Source organism: Rhinolophus sinicus, chromosome 18, assembly GCF_057876585.1.
Source record: "Rhinolophus sinicus isolate RSI-liver-muscle chromosome 18, RSI-T2T, whole genome shotgun sequence".
Taxonomy (NCBI): Eukaryota; Metazoa; Chordata; class Mammalia; order Chiroptera; family Rhinolophidae; genus Rhinolophus; species Rhinolophus sinicus.
The window spans coordinates 17,290,001-17,313,364 of record NC_142518.1 but is presented as its reverse complement, the minus strand read 5'-3'; the positions used below and the strand labels follow the sequence as shown (position 1 = coordinate 17,313,364).

The 23,364-nt window shown below is 51.4% G+C and overlaps 2 protein-coding genes across 5 annotated transcripts in view; one reads left to right on the top strand and one right to left on the bottom strand.

Annotated features, from left to right (window-relative positions):
• Nucleotides 1–558: 558 nt before the first annotated feature.
• Nucleotides 559–13,834, top strand: ARX (aristaless related homeobox). Its single transcript, XM_074323753.2, has 6 exons — nt 559–860; nt 1,472–1,717; nt 3,410–4,280; nt 7,238–7,283; nt 10,057–10,385; nt 12,642–13,834. Exons 2-6 carry the CDS (start codon nt 1,522–1,524, stop codon nt 12,880–12,882), a joined length of 1,683 nt encoding a protein of 560 aa, XP_074179854.2. The 5' UTR covers nt 559–860; nt 1,472–1,521; the 3' UTR covers nt 12,883–13,834.
• Nucleotides 13,835–20,114: 6,280 nt separating this feature from the next.
• The window catches only part of POLA1 (DNA polymerase alpha 1, catalytic subunit), a 313,058-nt gene continuing 309,808 nt past the window's right edge, over nt 20,115–23,364 (bottom strand). For 3 of the 4 annotated variants that reach the window (XM_074324217.2, XM_019757051.3, XM_074324219.2), the window contains one exon: nt 20,115–21,336. In XM_074324217.2, the coding sequence (XP_074180318.2) occupies nt 21,191–21,336 (146 nt within the window). In that variant the 3' untranslated portion in view covers nt 20,115–21,190. The remainder of the gene's footprint in view (nt 21,337–23,364) is intronic. The other variant, XM_074324218.2, reaches the window with a different exon arrangement.

The window sequence follows — 23,364 nt, the reverse complement described above, 5'->3', positions numbered from 1 at the left end:
CGACTGTAAGTGATTCAAGTATAATCCTTTGTAAAACGCTTTTCTCTTTGACACATTGAAGGAGTTGAGAGAGGAAAACCCGGCGTGGATTCCCCCTCCCCAGCCCTTCTCCCACCTCCCACCCTCGCCCCCACCCTACCAGTGTAGGGGCCCCGGGCTGTCCTTTGAGCCATTCACCCAGGCCGGGAGGGCACCCGTGCCAGCTCCTCGCCCGGGCTCGGCCCAACTTCAATCCCAGTTGGGTCTTGGTTCTCAGCGCTGGAAGTGCAGTAAACTGCTTGGAAAGAAACGCACTTTCCCTCAGGCTCAGAACTCTCTCTCACCTTTGCGTAGGGGAGCCAGGCCATGAGAATTCTGAATTTTAGGCGCTTAGATTTGGTCGAAGCGAACCTGGGTCCCTCCCACCCTGGAGAGCTGGGGCGGGGAAGGGGGGGTCGTCAGGTTCCACTCCCTGCGCGCTATGTGAGTGTCCAGCCTTTGAGCGTCGGCCTGAGGAGAACTTGTTGGGGGCTGGGGAGGGAAGTGAGTCTGGGCAGGAGGGGGAGACTCCCAAACCGGTCCCCAGCCGCCCCTCCTCGCTGCTGACACTTGCCTGTTCCTTTCCGTTCTGTAGGTAAGGCCGCGCGCCTTTGGCAGAGCTTTGTCTTTAAGGGGACTTTTTTCAGAGTTAAAGACAGATGAGGTTCGGGGAAACTGCTAACAAGAGAACAACCGCCGGGCTCAGGGTAAAGACCGACAGCTCAAGGCGTTGGACCTCAAGAGAAAACTGAACGCCCAAACGGCAGATGTGTTGCGGCCGTCACCCTGGAACCTCGGAAGCCCGTCAGGCCTAAAGAGGACCACGACTAAGCGCCATTGAGGTACAGTCCTGGGAGCGCAATTTTGGCTTTGAAAAGTGCCGGGTCCGTCTGTACGCGAGCCTCAAGGCCTCGCCTCCAGGGAGCGAAGTCCTCTAGTGGATGGAAGGGGCTCACGTCGCCCAAGTGGCACCCGCAGGTCTGACATCCGAATAATTTAGAGCTTCGGACCAGCCCTAAAAGGTTAAAGGAGGAGCTGCAAGAGGAGGGTGGAGAACTTAGAAAGTTGTTAATTAAAAACGAAAAATGAAAATCATTCGCTCGGTTAGTGCCCACTGCCCCCCCACCCCCCCGCGCGCCGGCCTTTCCGGACTCCAGTCCGGGCTTTGCGCAGAGCCCACAGCCCGGCACAGCCGGGCCTCTGGCGAGAGCCAATCACAGGGCGCCTCTCAGCACGTGGAGGAGAGAGACTCCAGAGCTCCGCGCCGGCGGCTCACTACACTTGTTACAGCTTGTCCTGAGCGCCAAGAGGGCGAGCTCTGGCCTCGCGGGCAGGGCGGGAGCCGGCAGTCAGCAACTCAAGGAGGCAGAGGCACAGAGATCGAAATAATACCCATTATAACCAGCCATCTAACCCCACCCCCCAACTTATACCCATCCATCCCATCCTACAGGAGAGGCAGCCAGCCGCCCGCTCTCTGCGCCCAGGGAAAAAGCCCCAGCCATGAGCAATCAGTACCAGGAGGAGGGCTGCTCCGAGAGGCCCGAGTGCAAAAGTAAATCTCCAACTTTGCTGTCCTCCTACTGCATCGACAGCATCCTGGGCCGGAGGAGCCCGTGCAAAATGCGGCTGCTGGGAGCTGCGCAGAGCTTGCCCGCCCCGCTGGCCAGCCGCGCGGATCAGGAAAAGGCCTTGCAAGGTAAGGCTGCGCCCCTCCAGGCACCTACAAAGGGCTCTGGGCACTGGTTTGGATGTTAGATAATCAGGGGTCAGTGGCCTGGGGTTGTCAAGCTGAAGTCGGAGGAAGGAGAGGGGTACAACTCTGAGGCCTGGTGCCTCAAAGAGCGATAAACATCTTGCCAGGGGCGGTCTCTCCCGACCTCTCTACTTCCAGAGAAAGCAGAGGCCAGCTTCGCATCGGGGTCCCTTAGGTTCTTCCTGTTGGTCTTTAGGTCTTTCAAATGCCCACTTTGATGGCCTTGGGGTGCTCTGAAGAGGGGCGACAGGTCAGAAACAGCAGTTGCCAGGTGGACCATTGTAACAACTTGGTGAAGAACCCCAAAAGCTGTGAGTGGGGGTATCCAGGCAGAGTGAGCCTTGGCCTTTCCTCTTTGGAAGATTGCTTTAAACGCGGTGTTTTGCTTTTTTTTTTTTTCTTAATTGTAGATTACTTGTAACCTTTCAAACCCCAGCTTTGCAAAAACATCTCCCAGGGATTCCCCAAATGCTTATTGTATTTGAAATGTATGAAATGTGCGGCTTCTGGGTGCTCCTTTTTCTCTGCTGTGTTATTTTTTTAAAACAGAGTTGAGATGTTTAAAAAGTTTTATTTTTTTTTCTAAAATTAAAAATTCCAGAACAACTATCATTTTGCCTCGAACCTGTTACGCTTACGTTTTGCCTTGTGCTGGCTGCAGAGGTGCCACAGGGAAAGATTTGTTAATTTCTTTCAAAATCGGAAAACCAGCGGTCCAGCCGCAGAGCCACTTGGAAGACAGGAGTGGATGGCGGAGACGGGGATATTTAAAATTAAACTGACTTCTTCCTTTTGTGAATCTGCAGTGGCACCTGTGCCAGGCACTTCCTCGAAGGGAAGAAGCCTGTGCCTGTTGCACCCCCTCCGCCCCCACTCAGGCCCTTCCGAGCCCATTTTCGCCAGGGCAATTTTTCTTTGCCTTTCCGGGCAAGGAGCCCCTGCCCCATTCGGGCTGCTCAGGCTGTTGGGGTGCGGCCGGCTCTCAGGGCCACTGGGCCGTTGCCCCCAAAAGGGGTCGCCCGCAGGCCAGCGCGCCCTCCCGCCAGGCTGGGCCAACGTCGCAGAGCAGTGGACGGAGATCGTGAGCAAAGTTTTCAGGGGGATGATCTTTTTTTTTTAAGTTGTTGAATGTTTTCAGATTCTCCTTTGACCTAAAATGGGAAGGGGAAAAAAGTGAGACAGAGGGCAAGAAGAAATGAAAACCAAAATAAAGGAGGAAAGAAGAGGGAAAGAGCACAAAAAGAGAAAAGGAAGGAAAGGGGAGAGGAAAGATGAAAGAAAGGGAGTGACTGGGAGAGTAAGAAGGAGGAAAAGGCATGGAAAATGCAAGGTAGGAACAGAGTTGAAGGAAGAAAGGAAATAAAGGGAAGAGCAGAAGAGGGAAAGGAAAGAAGGGAAGAGTGGAGGGGAGAGAAAAAATAAAGGAAACACGAGAAAGGGAAAGAGAGGGAGAAATGTGTAAAGAAAAAGCAAAACCAAAAAAAGTGGGGAAGGAGGAGAAGTGGGTAGAAGTCTGATGTCGCGCGGAGAGCCGCGCGCGCCGGGTCCCAGGCGCCCAGGGAGCAGTGGCGGGCCAACCCGGGCGGCAGCTTTGCCCGGCCGGCCAGCACACTGACCACTCTCCCTTGCCCGCAGGCTCCCCCAAGGGCAGCAGCGCCCAGTTCGAGGCCGAGCTGCACCTGCCGCCCAAGCTGCGGCGCCTGTACGGCCCGGGCGGGGGCCGCCTCCTCCAGGGCGCCGCGGCGGCGGCGGCGGCGGCCGCGGCGGCGGCGGCGGCGGCCACGGCCACGGCGGGTCCGCGAGGGGAGGCCCCTCCGCCGCCGCCGCCAACCGCACGGCCAGGGGAGCGGCCAGACGGCGCTGGTGTCGCCGTGGCCGCCGCGGCTGCCGCCGCTGCGGCCTGGGACACGCTGAAGATCAGCCAGGCGCCGCAGGTGAGCATCAGCCGCAGCAAGTCGTACCGCGAGAACGGGGCGCCCTTCGTGCCGCCACCGCCCGCGCTGGACGAGCTGGGCGGCCCAGGGGGCCCCGCGCACCCGGAGGAGCGCCTCAGCGCGGCGGGCGCCCCGAGTGGCGCCCCGGCGGCGGGTGGCGGCACGGGTGCCGAGGAAGACGAGGAGGAGCTGTTGGAGGATGAAGAGGACGAGGACGAGGAAGAGGAGCTTCTGGAGGACGACGAGGAGGAGCTGCTGGAGGACGACGCCCGAGCGCTGCTCAAGGAGCCCCGGCGCTGCGCTGTGGCTGCCACTGGCGCGGTGGCCGCTGCTGCCGCTGCTGTGGCCTCCGAGGGCGGGGAGCTGTCGCCCAAGGAGGAGCTGCTGCTGCACCCAGAGGACGCTGAGGGCAAGGATGGCGAGGACAGCGTGTGCCTGTCTGCGGGCAGCGACTCGGAGGAGGGGCTGCTGAAGCGCAAACAGCGGCGCTACCGCACCACGTTCACCAGCTACCAGCTGGAGGAACTGGAGCGGGCCTTTCAGAAGACGCACTACCCAGACGTCTTCACCAGGTAAGTGCACGGGGTGGGTGGGTGGCAGCTGCTGGAGGGCGCAAGCAGGCCCCAGAGAGGGGAGGCGGGTGGGCCGGGGCCCCGGCTCGGGCAGGGACTTCGCTCCAGGACTCTAACCAGGCGAACCCTCCCAACGCACCTACCCCTGCTCACCACTAATTACCCACTCCCTCTCCCCCACCCCTATTCCGGGCTTTAAGTTTAGGCTGGAATGATTTCTTTCCTTCCCAAGGTCTCTCCAGTTTAATTTTCTCAAACTACAAGTTTTAGAGAGAAAAAGAAAAAGCCTCTCCAAAGGGCGCCCAAACGCACCACCTTGGAGACGCGCGCACCCCAGCACACACATACACTCCAGCACACACATACACTCAGGGCCTCGGGCGCAGCCGGGTCAGGCAGGTCCCAGGCGAGGCACAGGAAGCGCTGCCGGCCTTAGTGGCCCAAGCAAAGCAGGGGCTATTTTTGGCCTGTGTGTGGGGCGCTCGCCACCTCCGCCTGATGCCCCAGCAGCTTGGTGTGGGTATCAGTTACGCTCTTCGCAATGAAGCTGGAGCCCGTGCCTACGCAGAAGGCCTTTTAAAAGATCCAAGTTCTGCCGTTTGAGGACTCCTGAAATAACCGAAGGAAGTCAGAACTGGGCAGTATTTTGTATCTACCCCTAGGGGCACCAGCCAGAATCTTACCCTCTTATCGCTTTCCTAACCACCCCACATTAAACCCAGCGTTGGTTTAATGTACACGGGTTTACAGGGATGGGTAATGATTCCTGGGAGCCTGGCAGGCCGTAGATGAAACAGCTGGGGGAATTTTTCTTTTTGGCTGGGTGGCCAACCTGGGTGTTCCGCACAGTTATGCTCTACTTCAAGCTCACCCAAGGTTTTTCTTTCCTTTTCCTTTTTGTTTTCCTTTTTCTTTCCCTTCCTTCCCTCCCTTCTTTCCTTCCTTCCTTCCTTCCTTCCTTCCTTCCTTCCTTCCTTCCTTCCTTCCTTCCTTCCTTCCTTCCTTCCTTCCTTCCTTTCCTGCCTTCTCTCTCTCTCTCTCTCTCTCTCTCTCTCTCTCTCTCTCTCTCTCTCTCTCTCTCTCTCTCTCTTTCTCTCTCACTCTCGGAGGGAGGGATGTGCCTGTGAGAAGACTGGGCCCTGGGCCCCATTTATTCATTCGATCTGGAGCTCCAGCCCCGCTGGGGGCCTTCATCTCCCACCCTAAGGCCAAGGTCTCCGCTCAGGCAAGGAACCAGGGTTAGGGAAAACTTCCCCCAGTGGGGAGGGAGAAAGGGATAGGTGTCTGCCTGGCGCGGGGCTTGTCAAGCTTGGGCAGCTCTTTCGCTGGAGACGTGCGCAGCTTTTCAATGTACATTTTAGAATCGGAAAGCTGTCCGCCCCTTTGAACCGAAGGAGAAATCTCTGCTTAGGGTTCAGGAGGCCTGAGCCAACTCTAAAGTGCAATTGCTCCTGCGATTAAATGCCAAACTCTCTCCTAACCAGAAACAGAAAAAAGTGGATTGGATGCAGGGCAAAGGCACTAAACTTGGTCATCCCTTGAGCTAAACTTGGTCTTCCTCGGTGTCAGCCAGACCCTTCATTATCTTTTAAAAAGAAGATAAAATTACACGTCAGTGTGTGCTGTCAAATAGGTAACTAGCCGACCGGCTTTTTGCACTTATCACAAATGTGTATTTTCAAAAGAAGAAAATGGTGTGGTGTCAGTTGGCATCCAGGTCTGCCCATTTTTAGCTTCTCGGGGGAACCAAAGTAGGTGAAGAGGGGAAGCTCCACTTCGCCACCCTACGCCCACCTCTTTTGGACACAGGGGTTAGTTAGAGACCCTTGGCTCCTGCCCGGAGCCAGCCAGGAGTGCGGTTTTAGACTTGCTGGTGCTCACTGAAGCAGGGAGCAAGGGAAAGCGTTTTGGGGGCCGGTTTTCTCCGGGTCCTGAAGTTTCTGGTGTCGACTGGGGGGCCTGCCAGCAGTGCAGAACTGAGTTCCAGGCTGGGGCAGTCGCCGCTCTTTCATATTAGCGAGCTTCGAGCCAATTATTCTCCGCGCGCTCATATTTTCGGTAAACAGGTCGTAAGCCGTTTTACAGCATCTTAATGGTTTCCTATTTGCCTTAATTATCGCAGTAATAATTGCAATGACGGGGTAGGGTTTCAGTTAAATTGACTTCCCCTGAGATGGGCAGGGTTTGTAGTGGGCACTGGAGTCAGGAGGTGCGCAGAATTTTGTTTAATCGAAAAATTACCCCTACTGAACTCTTAACAAGCTTAACGTTTCTCCAGAGGGTAATGGGGAGTGTGAGCTAAGGGGGTGAGGGAGGGAGAAAGGCGGGGGAGAGAGAGAGATGGAGGGAAAGGCAGAGAGCTGTAAACAGCCAGGAGAGACAGAGAGAGACAGAGAGAGACAGAGACAGAGAGAGAGACAGAGAGAGAGACAGAGAGAGAGAGAGAGAGAGAGAGAGAGAGAGAGAGAGAGAGAGAGAGAGAGAGAGAGAGAGAGAGAGAAGGGGGGAGAGAAAAGAAGGCAGAAAGAAACCAAGAGGGCAAAAACGTTTGTTTTTTTTTTTTTTTTTTAGTTGAGTGCTGAGTTCTCCCATTTACTATTAGGACAAAAAAGGGTATAAGCATTGTTTGTGTGTTTCTTGTTTAATTCTGACTTAAGAAAGAGTGAGAGAGAGTCATAGAGCCCAGTTTTCTAGACTTATAGACTCAAGAGGCCTCCCTGTCACTCTTAAATATCATATGATACAGCATAATATAGAATACCCTATATCTGGCAATGTGTTGTGTTTTTATGTTGTCAAATAGTAGGCACTCCAGTGGTGAAAGGATGGTGGTGTTTGGGGATGCGGGCAGGCAGCCTGGGGAGATCCTGAAGGAGGAGGCCTGCCAGCCAGGGAAAGGAAGCTGAGAAGCGGGTGCTGGAGCCTGCAGTGACCTCCTGTCTGTTGCTTTCTTATAGGGAGGAACTGGCCATGAGGCTGGACTTGACTGAGGCCCGAGTCCAGGTGAGCCGCACCAGACAGAGGGAGGAAGTGGGGGATGTGGGCCGGGTGAGAGTGGGAGAGAGATGGGTTGATGGATTAGGGGGCGGTGGAGACCCCCTTTCTTAAATGAAGAGAAGGAGAATCCGCAAAATAGACCAAAACATCCACATACACAAAAAGATATTAAAATATAAAGTCCTGGGAGAGTGGAAGGGCAGGTTTCTGGGCTTAGGAGCCTTGAAGACGGTGTCTGGGATCAGAATCCTGAAGTTCGGGAAACCCCTGGTCCACAGCCCCTGTAGGAACCAATCTTTGGACTGACTTCTCCTGATTGAAATAATGGGATGGAGCATGGATTTGGTTGTTAGACAAATCCGCTCAGCTCCAAGCAGGTATTTGGCTGCGATTAAGTCTCCAATCGGGCTTCATAAAAGCCCACTTAGTGCTAGAACAAACAGGGCCATTTGAAGGCAAAATGCTGTTTGATTTCCCCTCTGCCCGCACAAGGAGCTGGCTAATGCTATTTGATTTCCCATTTTTTATAGCAATGAGCCTACATTGATCTAATAGGGAGTGAGTGCAATGCTATTAAAGGTGTTTGCAGCCCCATACCAGAGTGCATTTCCGAACCCAGGCCTCATAACCAAAGAGACGATCAACACTGGGCAGCCCCGATGGCCAACAGAAAACAGATGTCCCTGAGTTAGGAGCTGAGTGAATCACTTTACAGTCAAAATCAAGCGCTGATAAAGCACAATAAATTCCATATGGCTCATTTAATACACAACAGCTTCTTGCATTAGAGGGCTAATGATGAGGTTTGTCCCCTCCTTTCTGTTGACACATTTCTCCATTGTCAAACAGAGATGTGACAGCAACTCCGTATTTTCAGCTCAGGGGAACGAGTCGTGGGAAAGTTAAATAACTTTTTAAAAGAAAGAGAGCGCCCCCTCCCCTTCTCCTCTCTCCCTATTCACTGGAGAAGATGTAATTAAGTGAATATGAATTATTAGAGTCCTTTCGTTTACCTTTGGGGGGCCTCAAAGGTATTAATTCAATAATGAGGAATTGCGGGAGGACATCTTGATAATTGCAGTTGAGCTGGGAGAGACGATCCGTCTGTAAAAGGTTTCCACGTTCTTTGAGGGCACACTGCCCCCACTGCCCCCCCTTACTCCTTTCACTGACCTCCAGGAGTGGCGGATATTCTCGTCTAGACAGATTTGGGTACACAAAAGCTGCCCACCCAGCCTGGTCCCATCTAGTCTTACTTTTTCAAGCCTCTGGATTTCCACACTAGAGTGTTTCTGCAATTCACAGATAATTTGAGGGCTGTGGAATGTTATGGATGGGCCCTCTTTTCAGCAGAATTTTAAGTAATCAACTGATTTGGATTCTCGATTTTTCTTGCCCTGGGTGGCTGTCTAGAAGTCAAGCCAAGCTTATCTACTAGTGCTAGTAACGACAACCCCCAGTGTGTATATTTGAAAGACATAGATGTCTTTAAAACATTTTTAAAACATATTCCTCTGGGATCATTTACATTATGTTTTAATATAATTCTGTATAGCCCTGGAGCTCATTCTTAATTTTTAGACTTGTGTGCAGGCACAAACCCAGCCCTAAAAATATTAATGCCTTCAGGGAAGAAGGAGCATATCTTAGCTGTGGGTGTGATGAGCAGGTCACATAAAAATAATTTCATGCTCCTGGGAGTTATTTTTAGACTATGGTAGTTGCCACATTTCAGGTAAAGGTCTCTACTAAAACTGCTTTCTATTAACAATTAGGAAGATACCTTGTGCTGGAAACCTCCCCCAAGCCTAGAACTATCTTATTTAAATAACTTATTTAAACTACATCCCCAGAAGAAATAAAGGACCTATTAGCTCTGAAGATGTGGAAAGTTGACAGGTATCCTGCACTCTGATTTCTATGTATCCAGGTATTGCTGTATACCTGGTGTGCCGAGTCACCACCTTCCTGCACAGAACTGGCTCCTGGAGGGATAGAGCCCCTGGGGCAGATAGCCAACTGTGTGCCCCGTATTTTATTTTATTTCATGGAGAACAGACCCTTTAAAATGTATGCTGGTTCGGGAATTACTGTGGGCATTTCTTCCCTCCCTTTCCAGCTCTCCACGAACCCCAGAGCCCAAACCAGTATTCTAGGTGTTCAATAAATATTTTTGGAAAGAATAAATGAACCGCCTCCCAATTCACTTTAACACAGCAGGAATTTTGCCAGCTCTTGGGTAAACCTGAAGTAGGCGAAAATAGTTGATGTGCAGCAAAAAGCTGATACGCCTTCTTCTCTCTGAACAGGAACTTCCACATGCCTCATTTTACTCCTTCCTCAGAACAGCCTTATGAGTACAGTTTTATTATCCCCATTTTACAGATTAGAAAACTGAGGTTGAAAGAGGTTTAAGTGACCTGCCTAAAGACGCACAGCAAGCAAATGGCAGCACAGACACTTAAACCTTCGTTTCCCCATCTCTAAACACACTGAACCACTCTCCTTAAACTTGGAAAGAACTAGGCTACTTGCAATACCCACTGGAAAGGGTTTGCTTGGCCCGTGTTTCCTGCTGTCTTTAAGTTTGGGCTCCTCTTTGCCGCCCGTTTGGCCCCGGAGGTGTCCTTAAACAACCTGAGGCCAGAAAGGGTCGAGGTGGGCGCAGTCCGTGGTGGAAAGGAGGAAAGGCCAGCAGTGCCTGGGAGAGGCAGGGGCGCGTCTGGAGCGCCCATCTGGCCAGGAGCCGTGCTAACCCCGGGCTCTCTCCGCCTTGCAGGTCTGGTTCCAGAACCGTCGGGCGAAGTGGCGCAAACGAGAGAAGGCGGGCGCGCAAACCCATCCTCCGGGACTGCCCTTCCCGGGGCCGCTCTCAGCCACCCACCCGCTCAGCCCCTACCTGGACGCCAGCCCCTTCCCCCCGCACCACCCCGCACTCGACTCGGCCTGGACAGCAGCTGCTGCCGCTGCTGCCGCTGCCTTCCCGAGCCTACCTCCGCCTCCCGGCTCGGCCAGCCTGCCGCCCAGCGGGGCGCCGCTGGGTCTGAGCACTTTCCTCGGAGCTGCGGTGTTCCGGCACCCGGCCTTCATCAGCCCTGCATTCGGCAGGTAACACGCGGCCTCGGGAAGTCTGTCTGTCTGTCACACACACACAGCCTGGAGTCAAGGAGGAGGCCCGGGACAGGCAAGGGCTACACACATATTTTCTCTTTGGCCTGACCTGAGAGGTTTAGCCAAAGAAAATACTTTCTAATTTTGCCTCAAACAATGTAGATCTTGAAGGGAATGACTTGAGACCGAGCGGCAAAGGGGAGGGCAGTGGCAGTAACAACAACCGTGACAATTTTGAGTGTTCATTGAAAGCTGGAAAAGTACCATTTGAAAGTGGAAACAGCGTAGGCCATAGCTGATAAGTGTGTAAACGTGTACAGGTGTAGGCTCTGTAGAGCCGGGATGACTTCGCAAGTTTTGCAAAATTCCTTTTCATGTCCCAAAGCCTAGCAATCAGAGGAACACAACCCTGGTCCCCACAGGAGCCCTGGAGCCAGGGACCCTCTGGGTGCAAAGAATTCTTTCTTCTTCCCCAGAGTCTATATTCCTTGTCAATCAACTGACCCGCTGCCAAGCATACCCCCATATGTGCAACCCCGATTCCAACAAGGCACAAGACAACGAAATAAAAGAAACAGTTCGTTGCATGTTATAACTCCCTTTCTTTAAATGAACATCGAATGATGAAATAAAAAGTCTGTATAATCGCAGACAAAGAAACAAAGGAGGGATGTATTAAGTTAGAAAGTGCAGTGAAAATAAAACTGAATGCAGCTTCAATGATCTCTCTTTGGGAGAACAAAGAAATAATAGATTCATCCAACTGCGCAACCACTTAAAAATCATCTTAGAGAAAATTTTCAAAAAAGACTTAAGTAAAATTAGTTTCATGTAACAAACTAATAAACAGTGAGTGCTTTGAAGTGTAGTTAGTGACTCAGTTTACCTAGTGGAACCAGGGTATGTTACACCACCTCCAGGCCACACTTTTTTCTTTCTTTCTGGGAAAAAAAAATTAAGTCCTGTATCCCTCACCTCCCCCCACCCCTTTCCCTTCTGACAGAGACTTGTAAAAGACGCAAACCATGGCTAGAGTACGGACTGCAAGGTTCGGAGAGTCTGGAAGAGGGGTGCAGTGGGGGAGGCATGAAGGGTGGAGAAGCATGAGGCACCCCTCCAGCCCTAGTAGGCTCATTTCTAATCGCAGAAACCCCAAGTTGGCCCTATGGGGCCGGGAGCCCTGGAGAGAAAGAAGCATCTGGGGGTAGGGATGGGGTGTCGCACGGCCAGTGGCAGCTGTAGCTCGGGCCTCAGCTGCAAGACCGAGGTGCAGTGCGAAGGGGGTGGAGGCGCCACCAGGAGCAATCCTGGCGCTGCCCAGAGGCGGTAGCAGAATAGGGTTCCAGGCTTGCGCATTGCCGCGCACGCGGAGGTTGCAGGTCCAGCGGTTCTCTGGCACCAGAGGCTGCAGGGGCGCAGGGAAGGTGGCCTGGGAAGGTTGTCGCCGCGGTATGCAGGGACGCTGGCGGGTCAAGTCTTTGGAGTGGAAATCAACAGGCGGGCGCCCCCCCTTGTGGTCCCCCCCCCCCCCCCCCCCCGCGGTCATTGCCCGGGAACTGGCAGCTCAGTTGAGGGCGGCCATGTAGGCAAGAACGCCAGCAAACGAGGCCGGCTTTTCCAGGGCGAAGGGCTATGAGCAGTTTGTGGGGTTTTTTTTTATTTTGTTTTATTTTTTAGCCCTCACAGTGGCCCATGCGGGCATCGAACCGGCACACTTCGTGCTATCAGCACCACGCTCTAACCATCGAATCAACTGAGCTAACCGGCCAGCCGGGTCTTGATCAGTTTTGATCCCACCTTTTCTCCCTTTCTTTTTTTTTTCTTCTCCCTCTCTCTTCTCCTTTTACTCTCCTCTTCTTTCTCCTGGCAAATAGTATTGCAGGCAATGCGAGCTCCTAGTCTGAGAATACACCCCCTTCCTAGGCGAAACCACAGAATCCGCGCTATTGGGCCGTGGGGTTTTGGGCCCCGAGGCCTGCCTCGGGCCCAGGCTCTGGCACCTCCAGGAATATCTGGCCCCTTGGTCTGTTTTTTCTCCTTCGGTTCCCTGCTCTAGTAAAGCCCTCTCAGAGCGCCCAGCCTCCCGCCCGCGCCCCACTTACATCCCAGCCCATAGTCCACCCTGGAACTGTGACTCCGCGCGTCTGCGGCGGCGCCCCTCTACTCTCCTGGTGAGAGGAGGTGGGAAACGCTACCCGAGAAAGCCGCGCTTAGCTCCCGAGGCCATGACCGCGCTGTTTGCTCTCCTTGCAGGCTCTTTTCCACCATGGCCCCCCTGACCAGCGCGTCGACCGCGGCCGCGCTCCTGAGACAGCCCACGCCGGCCGTGGAGGGCGCGGTGGCGTCTGGCGCGCTGGCCGACCCAGCCACGGCGGCTGCAGACAGACGCGCTTCTAGCATAGCTGCGCTGAGGCTCAAGGCCAAGGAGCACGCCGCGCAGCTCACGCAGCTTAACATCCTGCCGGGCACCAGCACGGGCAAGGAGGTGTGCTAAAGGCTGCCGGGCACCCTCGCGCCCCGGGCGCCCCCCGAAAGGTCACCTAACTCAGCACCACTCAAGACCAAATGGAAACAGAGGACCAGCACACTCCCAAGACGGCACTGAGAGAGCGCAGCCGCTTTCGCAGCAGCCTGGATGCGGGCGAGACAGCCCTGGGCGCTATGGGACATGGCACCTCCTTGGCTGACTGTCCACCCGCCCCGTCCCTGCTCCCCACCCCCACCCCTGCCCCTGCCACTGCCAACCTCGCTCCAACTCGTACGTCCACTCTCTCCCGTTCTTACGTTATTGAAAATATCGGGGAGGATTTCTCCCCAAGACTCCTGGTATTGAAGTTAAAAAATTTTAAAGCCCAACCTCTCTTCTTCCTGACATCCCATTTAGCTTTTTCTTTTCTTTTCTTTTCTTTTTTTTAAATAGCATTTTGGCGTGGGCTCCGGCGTGAAGCCAGGGCCAGGGAAGCGAATGCGAATCTGTAAGATAGCTAACAGTGCACTTAAAGGAAAGGGGCGTCTTGTTCTTGTTCTCTTCTTTATCATACATCAACCAAGGTTTTTATATCAAACCAAAGGGAAATACTCTGCTAGAATATGGACTGTTGAAGTCACCAAACTGTGATTATTGATTCTGTATATACCATTGTTATTAAAAAAGAACAGAGCTTTGTATATTTGAAATGTTATAACGCAATTGCACTCAGCGTGGTATGGTAAAAGTTTGTCCTGTAGATTCTTACTGTGTTGTAGATACGGTAGGGTTCCTAGACAAATATTTATGTACTCAAGCCCTTTATTTAACTTATTAACTGTAGAGGCTTCTGAAACTTTCAAGATAAAGGCAATGGTACAGTACTTTTGTGTAATGTGTAATTGTTATCACTTTTCCTTGCTATCTAGTGGAAAAGTGTCACGCTCAAAATAAAAAAAAAATTATATGTTTAACAAAAGGAAGTGTGAATGCTCTGTGCAGGCGCTGAGGGGGTAGAAGGGGGCCCCCCAGAGGCCAGGGGTGGGCTCGGGCGCCTCAGCATCTCCTGGGTTTATCCGCACTCGAGTTTTCCTGGCAGAGGCCCCGGTTTGAATCTGATCCTCACATCCTCACAGGGATCCGGGTTTCCTACAAAGGCTAAGGACACCACCGAGGTGCTTTCCATGGGCTTCTCGGCTCCCTCATGTCGCAGAGGGAACTGGAGGGCCTGGGCCACGGAGGTGGGGTGGGCTGAAGGAAGGGTGGGTGCACGGTAGGCGTTGTTGACGGTGGAGACAAATTTGAAGCGAGCAGGAGTCTTGGCTTGGAAGGAGAAGGAAGCTGTTCGTTGAAAGTGCCACGTAGCAAGGAAGTGCGCAGTCCGAGATGACAGGTAAAGGCGAGAAACCGAGGCACTGGCTTCTGAGGGGAGGGGCTCCATGGTGCACTCATGGGGAGGAGTGTGTGTGTGTGTGTGTGTGTGTGTGTGTGTGTGAGAGAGAGAGAGAGAGAGACAGAGAGACAGAGAGACAGAGAGACAGAGACAGAGAACGAGGGAATGGTGATGGAAAGGCAGCGAGAGGATCCAAGTGGCAGATCTTGACAAATGTCATTACATCACTTATCCAGACATTGGGAAATATATACATTTTTTAAAAATATAAACAACTCAGATTTCGAGAGGGGACCCCGACAGATTTGCGATCTGTAACCCCCTCCGTGCACCCCTTCCCGCGACGGAACGGGAGCCTCTCCCTCCCCCCGGTCCCTGGCAGCGCCCCGCCGGGTGACCGCTCAGTGTAAGCCCGCCCGCGGGGGCCGGGTCTCGCCAGCGCTGCCAGGGTGATGGGAAAGGGAAGAGAAGCTTAATTAGTTTCAATTTGCAGTAATTAGCGCGCTGGACCTTTGGGGAGAGGGGCAGGCGGGAGGGGGGAGGGCGGCGGCGGCGTGACAACTGCGCCTCGCGGAGCCGGAGCCAGCAGCCCCTCCAGGATGCGGGCCTTCGGTCGCTGCGGGGGGCGCGGGCGCATCTCCCGGCCCGGCGGTCGGGCTCCGCGCGCGCACCCAGGAGGCGCCCAGGAGAGGGGCGGGGGCGGGTTCTCTCGAGGCCTGAGGCGCCAGTGTGCGCAGCCCAGGGGCAGGTGCGGGGTCGAGCCGAGGTCATCGGACGCTCCGGATGGGCGGCCTGCTTGGCAGCTGCGGAGCGCCCAAGCCCGGGCGTCCTTGCCTCCCCGCCCCCCCCCCCCCCCGCAATCCTGCTGGAAACCGTGGGGAGCGCGCCCTCGGGGGTCACGGGCCCAGGGTGCTCCCCGGACCTGGACCGTCGGGCGGGTCACGGCCACCCTGCTTAGGTCCTGGACTCGCAAGCAGGGACCCGGCCTGGGGCTTGGGGCGCAGGCCACCAACTACCTTCCCTCGGCCATTCCTGCCACACACTCCTTTCTCGGGTTTAGGAGGCCTGGCGAGGAACTTTCTAGAACATCGCCCCAAGATCTGAGTGTCACAGCCTTCCAGACTCCACGGGGTTCCCCTGGGATGATGGTCGCTTTCCTGGGGTGGGCTGGGGTAGTCGGGAGTTTGGGGTAGAGACGGGAGAGCAGGAGGAACGTGAGGGAAAGGACTTTTTTTTAGTTGTCAGTATCAATTTTCCGTCGATTTTGGCTTTTTGTATAGGTAGAGCTTTTTTCCCCTCCAGGCTGCCAGTTGGATGGTATACGAAACAGTACCATTCTTTCTGTTAATGAACTCTTTTTTAAGTCATTTTTTCTCATTTGACCCTTCCATGGAGCAGAAGCAAATTGCGTGAAATTACCTCCAAGGATTACATTTATTACTGGCCAATGAGAACCCCTCGCCTTGTTTTACAAACTCTTAATCCTATGTCATTCTGATGGCCGCAAACAAGCCCGGTCCTGGGCCTCCTATTCTTTCAACTTTCCCCAGCTGGAGGGACCTCATTCTGCACTTAATATTCCCCATAAATATCACACGCTAAAGACCCCCTGACTTCCAGCAAGTCCACATTAAACATGTGACATGTCACGCATGACAAACTCTGAGTATCTTTTCAAAGCAGCATTAAAAGCAAAGAAACCAATTTTCTTCTCCTTCCAAACCTCCCCAAGTGAATGATGGGGATTGGAAAGAGCCAGTGGAGCGTACTTAGGGGGATTTTATGAGATTTTCCAGAATGATTTAATCTTATTGTAAGCATTATTAATGAATGGCAACCCAATTTGGCCCCAATATCTGGGAACATGGTCACAATGCTGGGAGCGGCTGACCCCCCCCCCAACCTTAAGCAAACCTCTTACCCCATGGTGGAGGAGGTGCGGAGCCCAGGAGAATTCGGGACCGCCAGCCCCATGATAGGGGCATGGCAGTCCTCTGTCACACCCAGAGCGGAATGCCCTACCACCTGCTTTCCCAGAGCCACCCCCACAGCATCTTGGGCAGAGGTGTGATTGGGAGCCTGGTCTGGGCCTCTGTGGGAAGAAGGGAAGGGGGAAATTAATTTGCTACATTTTCAGACAGTCTACCCAGATCTGGATGAGGCCCCAAAAGAAACGGCAAGAAGGAAGCAGTTGGCATATTATCAGGAGGCGCGCCTAAGTGTTCTTCTGCCACCAACTACCAGTGGCCTGAACTGTGGACAGTAGTTATGGTGGACATCTTAGGTTTGTGGTGAGGAAGACAGAAAGTGGATAAATTAAGGGAGTGGCCATTGAAGAGGTTTGGGACGACTGGGGACTTGAAACTCAGTCGTCAGCTAATGTCACCGAGACTGGTATTGGCCGAGGCCAGTTTCCCATTTTTTTCTCCTCCCTCCCCTCCCCCAACTGGGGCAAACATTTATTATTGTTGTTTTTGATTTATAATACCAAGAGACAAGGTACCTGTAGTTCTTTTTCATATTGTTTTGAGTGTGGCAATCTTACTAGGATGAAAAAGGGGGCTGATGTTAGAGGAAAGAAAATTATACCAGGGTTAGTTCAGCTTGCTTTTAGAGGAAAAAATGTGTGCCTGAGCATGTGTGTATGTGTATACACAAAAGTGTGTCTGAATGAAGGGGGTCTTAAATGGGATCTAAAATGGTATTTTGGAACACTGAGTTCTCCAGAGCAACTGCATATTTAACTGACAGTGGCAGCCTAGCTGAGGGGGGGCGGGGAGAAGAAAACCTACTACCTGACAGGGGGGAAAAGCATTTTTCAAAGGAAAAAGTCGTGTTGTCCCTGGACATTATTAACGGTCCAGTTTCAAGTATACATTTTTCCTTTAAAAGGTAGCGATTGCCAGTTATACGTTAAGAAATGTCATTCAGTCATTTTTATTCATTCTCAGGAAATCTTCATAAAAGCCTGAATCATACTTCTAACAAGCAGCAATTTTGTTAATCCAGGGGGTTATTACTCTGGGCCCTTATTAGGTTCTACACTACTGCCAAGCAATCCTATAACCCTCTCAAAAGAAGTTTACCTCCCTGTTATAAAACCAGTAGTGGTATTTATACTGTGCAATAATTAGTGTATTACTTGAATCCACTAACACGTTCATTTTATCTCTGCACAAAACCTCTAGTCTGCTTATAGAAAGCTTGTGCCTCCTTTGGTGCTGGTGAAGTGGTGAAAGAGTGAATTGAAGGCTGGTTGCACTTTCTCCTTTGCCTCGCCTTAATTCCCATCTCTTTTTGCTCTCATCCAATTAGCACAGTGTATTAAGCGGTTTATCATCTCATAGTCAGCTATTGAGAGAAACAAGGCGAGCACTTTGCAATAGAACCTGCGCTCCTTTGACACCCTCAGGTACTTACATATTCCACTGTGCTATGAATAATAGAGGAAGAATGGAGCGCTAATTCCCTCATCAAAGAATGCCTTGTCTGCTGCTTTGCTCAACAACACCATTCTGATCAAAAGAAAAGCAATAAAGCTTAGCATAACAAAACGAAACCTACTTATTAGCTTAGTGGTTAAATTAATGCAGAGCCGCTGCTATTCAAAACCAAGGTTTGAAAACAGCCTCCAACAACCTGATAATGCTGCCTTCGGGATGAAGGAATTTTAATCTGAAATTTGAGGCTGGCTCAGATGAGTTAATCTATTAAACTGCTATAAGGAAGCTCCACAGCAAACCGTTCAATTAAGAAATATTTAGGTGGGGGGGGGGGAGAGAGAGAGAGAGAGAGAGAGAGAGAGAGAGAGAGAGAGAGAGAGAGAGAGAGAGAGACATGGAGATGGGAAGTAGAGAGCAAGGCAAGGAGGCTTTCAGTTTAGGATGGGAACATAAAATTGAGGGGTCGGGGGAACTCGGACAAGAGGGTCTGGGGCTTGACATGTTTTTTCTGTAAAACCCTGACACAAGATAGGGAAATCTGGTTTTGGAGTTTCCTTATCTTTGAATCTCCTGCCAAACTCATTTTAAAATGTTTGAAAAGGCATGTGGAGGTGTGTACGTGTGTTGGAGGTAAGAAGTGGTCCGGGCTGGAGAAGGGGGTGGTGGGGAGGGGCAGTGAATCCATCCCCTTAAACATCCTCTCGGTCAGGAGCTTAACGCCATCAGTTTCCTGGACAGCTCTTATCACGCATGCCCTTTAAAGGATTTTTAACTTCTGATCTCCCCTGTCTCCCTTCATATGAAGAAGAGCTGAGGGTGAGCACATTTTGTCCAAGATAAATGTGCACCCTGATGTACGCAGACCCTGCTGCCTAAATTCAACAGCAAAAGTGCCCTTCTCAGAGGTGTGGGGGCTCTGAGAAGAGCAGGGTTCTTTAGGGTACCATTTCCCAAGTGGCCCAGATAAAATTTAGACCTGGGTTAGTGTAGCCCACAGTGTTTACATTTTATTTTAAAAAATCATTGCCAAGGTTTAGAAATTGAGAAACTTTAGGAAGTATCAGGATTCCTGGCTTCTCTTGACAACTAATGATGCGGCCACCCTGGGCTCCATTCCTCCCAGCAGCAGATGTCTCCTTTGGACAAGACATGCCCACTGCAGTCCACCGAAATCCCTGTCACTCTCTAGTGTGAACCCGGCTTGTTTCATCCCTTCACTTTTAGCACTTGAGCTTAAGCCCCACGCCAGGGAGCCTGTGCAGACATTTGGGTAGGCTCCCTGCCCCTTACAAAGTGGGAGGCATTCTGCACCCTTCCCACCCACTGTGCTACCAACTCATGCAAATCAAGGAGCAGAAACCTCAGAGAAAAGTGAGTATGCCACCTTCCAATCTTCCAAGTGAGATCCACTGGAATTCATCAAAGTTGCAGTTTCAACTTTTCACAAAATTTTAGAATCCTTAGCTGCCTGCCAGAAAAGCCTAACTAATCTGGAGTTGCAGATCTGAATAAGAAAACATCAAGCACTGAATTCGCTCTTTTTTCAAGAACTGTTCTAAGAAATATCTGAATTTATATAGACGTGCTACAGAAATGGTTCCTACCCTCACAGTGATTGCAATCTAGATGCAGAGACAAGAAACAGACCAGTGAGAAGTAATTTGAGTTTCCTGGAGTTCCTTGATGACCAACTTCAGAATAACTCTCTGTATTTACCATAACCCCAGGTCCCAGAAACCAAGGAAAATACGCCTTCTCTTCACAAAGCAAAGTGAGGGCATGGGCTCCGGAAGCACACATTAGAGAACCATCTCTATACCTTATAAAATAACAGCAATGAAAAACCACACTAATCCCTTAGTTTCCCGAAGCAACTTGGGTGTTCCAACTTTTGACTGGTTCCAGAGCCTGAGGTACCAAGGCATTAATTAAATTAACTGACAGGGCCCTAAACCCGAAGTATTTGTACTTAGAACCTGAGTATAAGAGACAGTGGAGAAAGGAGGAGAGGGTGAGGGAGAGAGAAAAGAGCAGACAAAGCAGGATAAAGGCGGCGCCCTCTACATTTCTTTAATTAGTATTCCTTCATGAAGATCCATGCTGAGTGACCTTTCTCTAGTAGGGTGCCCCTCTCTCAGGAGCCATGATCTTTGCTCTCCAAAAGGAGATACCACTGGGCTCTCAGCGTAGTTCTCTTTGGCCGTCTATGTCAGCCAAGCACATGAGAAACCACACTTCATCTCATAAAAGGACCCCAAGTCCACAGAAATTCTCCCAAATGCCACTCAGAACATTTGGACATACATCATGCCGAGCATCTGAGCTGAGTTCTAACTGGGCTGAGGTTTGGGAAGGAGATCCCTTATTCCTGGTTGCCTCCTTTAGTCAACTCTTGGTACCTGGTAAGGATTCACTGCAACGGGTTTCCCTTTAGAAAATTTTATTCTTAAGTAAAAACACAGCATATTTTTCTTTTATAAAAACACATAGGCAGATAATTTCAAAAATAAAGCATAGTCGTAAAGGGGGAAATATTGTTGGTATAATCTTACGAATAACGTAAGAAAGGAAAGACTGTTATGTTGAAATATGTTTGGCTTCTGGCAAAGGAGTGCACTATTCTAAAGAAATGAGAAAAAATAGACCGGGGCCAATTAACCATCCCTCTCCCCAATTTTTCTGAATATAACACAATGATTCTCGTTCCAGCCTTATTTTTAATGAAATGTTAGAGGATATCAAATTATTTTAAATGTGCTTTCCTATTGTATAAACCTTTACCTGGATTTTCTACTTAAGGAAAAAAAAAAAGGAATGTGACTGTAAAACACCTGCCCAGGGTGAGTGTTGGACTTTGCAGCAATTCAATAAACAAGTAAGCTCTGTTTAATCTATTTAGTGAGTGCAAGACTTCTAAACCTCCCGCCTCCGCTACCTATATAAAAGACAAGACTGAAAAGGACAGCCAGCCACTCCCGGAGCCTGCGGCTGGGAAGCACTTGGGTTCACCCTGGGTTTAATTGGCGTGTGAAAAGGCAAAATGTTAGCACTCCTACCAGGCCTCATGAGCCTCTCCTTCTGGGGGCACCTCCGTTGAAGGCCCTGGGGCAAAGCCTGGGGTCACTTGCATTCCAGCCACACTCAATTAGTTTCTCTCCCCTCACTGACCCCTCCCCTGGAAATCCAGTCCCGAATCCAAAGCAGCTATAGCTCTTCAGGTGCTTGGCAAAGGGCTTCGGGGTCATGTTTCAATGGTACGGGGTATATTGTAATAGGAAGGCTGCTTTCATTTTCTCTGTTGCTTGGGAGATTAAATTGTTTTGCAGTCTCTTTAATAATCCTCCTCCTAGGCCACATCCACATAAACACGAGATACAGTCCCAAAGGAAAAGCAATGCAGGAGAAGCAGTTAGGGCCATGGTGGAGGTGATGGAGGTGCCAGAAAGCTGGTTGCATTCTTCTTTCAACCAACCCTGCCTCGGCTACTTCTGGGGTGCCCTCAGGACCTCACGGCACAATCTGCGAAGAGTTTGCTGAGGTTCACTTCAGTGTACCCACTTTGGGACAAGAAATGCTCTACTGTGTTCTTGAGATTTCTGTAGTCATCACGAACTTTGGCGGTAAGAATAGACTTCTTTGATTTATCTAAAAGAAATAAAAATAAGGATTACAAGTCTCAGAGGGAGATTTTTTATTTTTCAATTACAGTTGACATTCATATTATGTTAGTTTCAGGTGTACAACATAGTGATTAAGCATTTATATAACTCATGAAGCAATGACCCCGAGAACTGTAGTACCCCCAACACCACACATAGTTATCACAATATGATTGACTCTGTTCCCTGTGCTGTGCTTTACATCCACAGAAAACTTCTTTATAGATCATTCAGTACTCCTCATGAAATAGAGGGGGGTGCAGATTCTGTTTGCAGCTCCATGGCTCAAATGTCCTCATGGTCCTGTCGCTGGTCTACCCCTGGGGCCAATCCCACGTAGCGAGGGGTGGGGGGTGAGACCCTGAGATTCCTCTGTGGAAGCCATTCTTCCTTTCTCCTGCCCGCCACTTCTCAGCACCTACTTGACTCAGCGCACCTGGGCTACAGGGCCACCCTCTACTGAGGCGAACTGCAGGTGCGCGCCCATGTGCAGCAGGCAAGGTGAATGCCACTCGCAGATGCCACTTTCGCAGCGCTGTCGAGTATATGCACACAACTGCATACAAAGTATGGATGTGGCAGGAAATAACTTTGTCTCAAAGGAAGCCTGGGTGTCCCAGTGCCAACTGCCCAGATCAGCCAGGCCTAGGCGGCTTCTTCTAGCCCCTTCGGTCTGCATCCCTCTGCTACACAAAGTCCCCTCAACTCAGAGGCGAGGGGTAGGCTGTCTGGAGAACACCTGTCCATTGGCCAGATCCCGTTTTTCTTCTCTGTCCACACTGTGTACCTGTGAACTTCAGGTATGCAGCTGCCCCCTCTCTGCTTCCTGCTCCTCCTATCCACCCATCCCTGGCCTTCTCATTTAGAGAAAGGCATTACCAGCCAAAGAGGACCCTTCCTTTCTCTCCTCAGAGCCTGCAACCTCTACACATGGTTCTTTTAAAGGAGCAGTAGGGCCGTGACACGCCGGTCTGATCTTTTGGGGACATGCGTGATCCCTGGGAGAGCCAATCCTGCCCAGGATGGTTAAGATGACACAGTTTTTGTTCAAAGCTGCTTGGGAACGCTGTGAGGTGTTTGGAGGGGCCCACGTTTTTTAAATCCCTATTTTCTGGCTGAGGAAACTGGGAGGTCAAGTCACTTGCCTAAGGTCACACAGCTGGTAATCCAGGATGTAGAAATGCAAACCCAGTAGCCAGAGCCTGGCGCTCACACTGGGAGGACAGGCTCACTTTTGCACCAGGCCTCGCTACACCCTGTGTCACTGCTGCCAGATAGAGATGGGCAGGCCCCCAGAGGCCAGCCTGGGCCAAGGTGCTTGGGGAGAGCGAAGCTGCCCAGCGCGGGGGAACAGGAAACCATCAGGAAAGCATCGAGAAGGAAAACAGGGAAGGGAGTGCACATCAATCACAAAAAGAGAAACCCCACTGAAACAACAGAGCAACACTGAAGTCTACAAAACACCCGGAAAACGAAAACTCACTCTCAAGATTTTTGTTCCTTAGCTACACATCCGCATTTGTTCTCCACAACCTTTGCTAAATTACATCAACTGCCTTTCAAACAACAACAAAAAGTTTTGTAGAGAGGATTGAAATGCCCAAAGGGGGTGGAAAAAGAGAGGCGAGAAGTGTGTGTGGGGGGGTGCATCGTTAACCGACCACAGAAAGACACTTTGAAAGTTCTAATTATCGGAGTCTGGGAATACGCAACAATGGCCCCAACCAGGGCGGCTGCTCCCGGCAGGCCAGAGCCGCAGCAGGCACCCGGTGCATGTGAATGACACAAATGCATGTGCTGTCGGGGAGAGCGCATTGAAAGAGCAGCGGTAATACGGAGCAGGGGAGGAAGAGAGGGCACAGCTCCTGATGTGTTTACCTCCTCTGCTGATGGGATATTGACTTTTCCCACCAGGTTGGTTAGAAAGGCGACTATTTACGCTGCCACACAGCAGAGTTAGAATGACAACCAGCATCACTTGGTGCTCTTCTTCGTAAAAGACAACTGTGACCGT

Excerpts from the sequence above, each read along its gene's own strand:
- ARX (XM_074323753.2), top strand. The coding sequence starts at position 1,522 with ATGAGCAATCAGTACCAGGAGGAGGGCTGCTCCGAGAGGCCCGAGTGC. Across the intron at positions 1,718-3,409 it reads TCAGGAAAAGGCCTTGCAAG|GCTCCCCCAAGGGCAGCAGC; the intron begins GTAAGGCTGCGC and ends CCTTGCCCGCAG. Across the intron at positions 4,281-7,237 it reads TACCCAGACGTCTTCACCAG|GGAGGAACTGGCCATGAGGC; the intron begins GTAAGTGCACGG and ends GCTTTCTTATAG.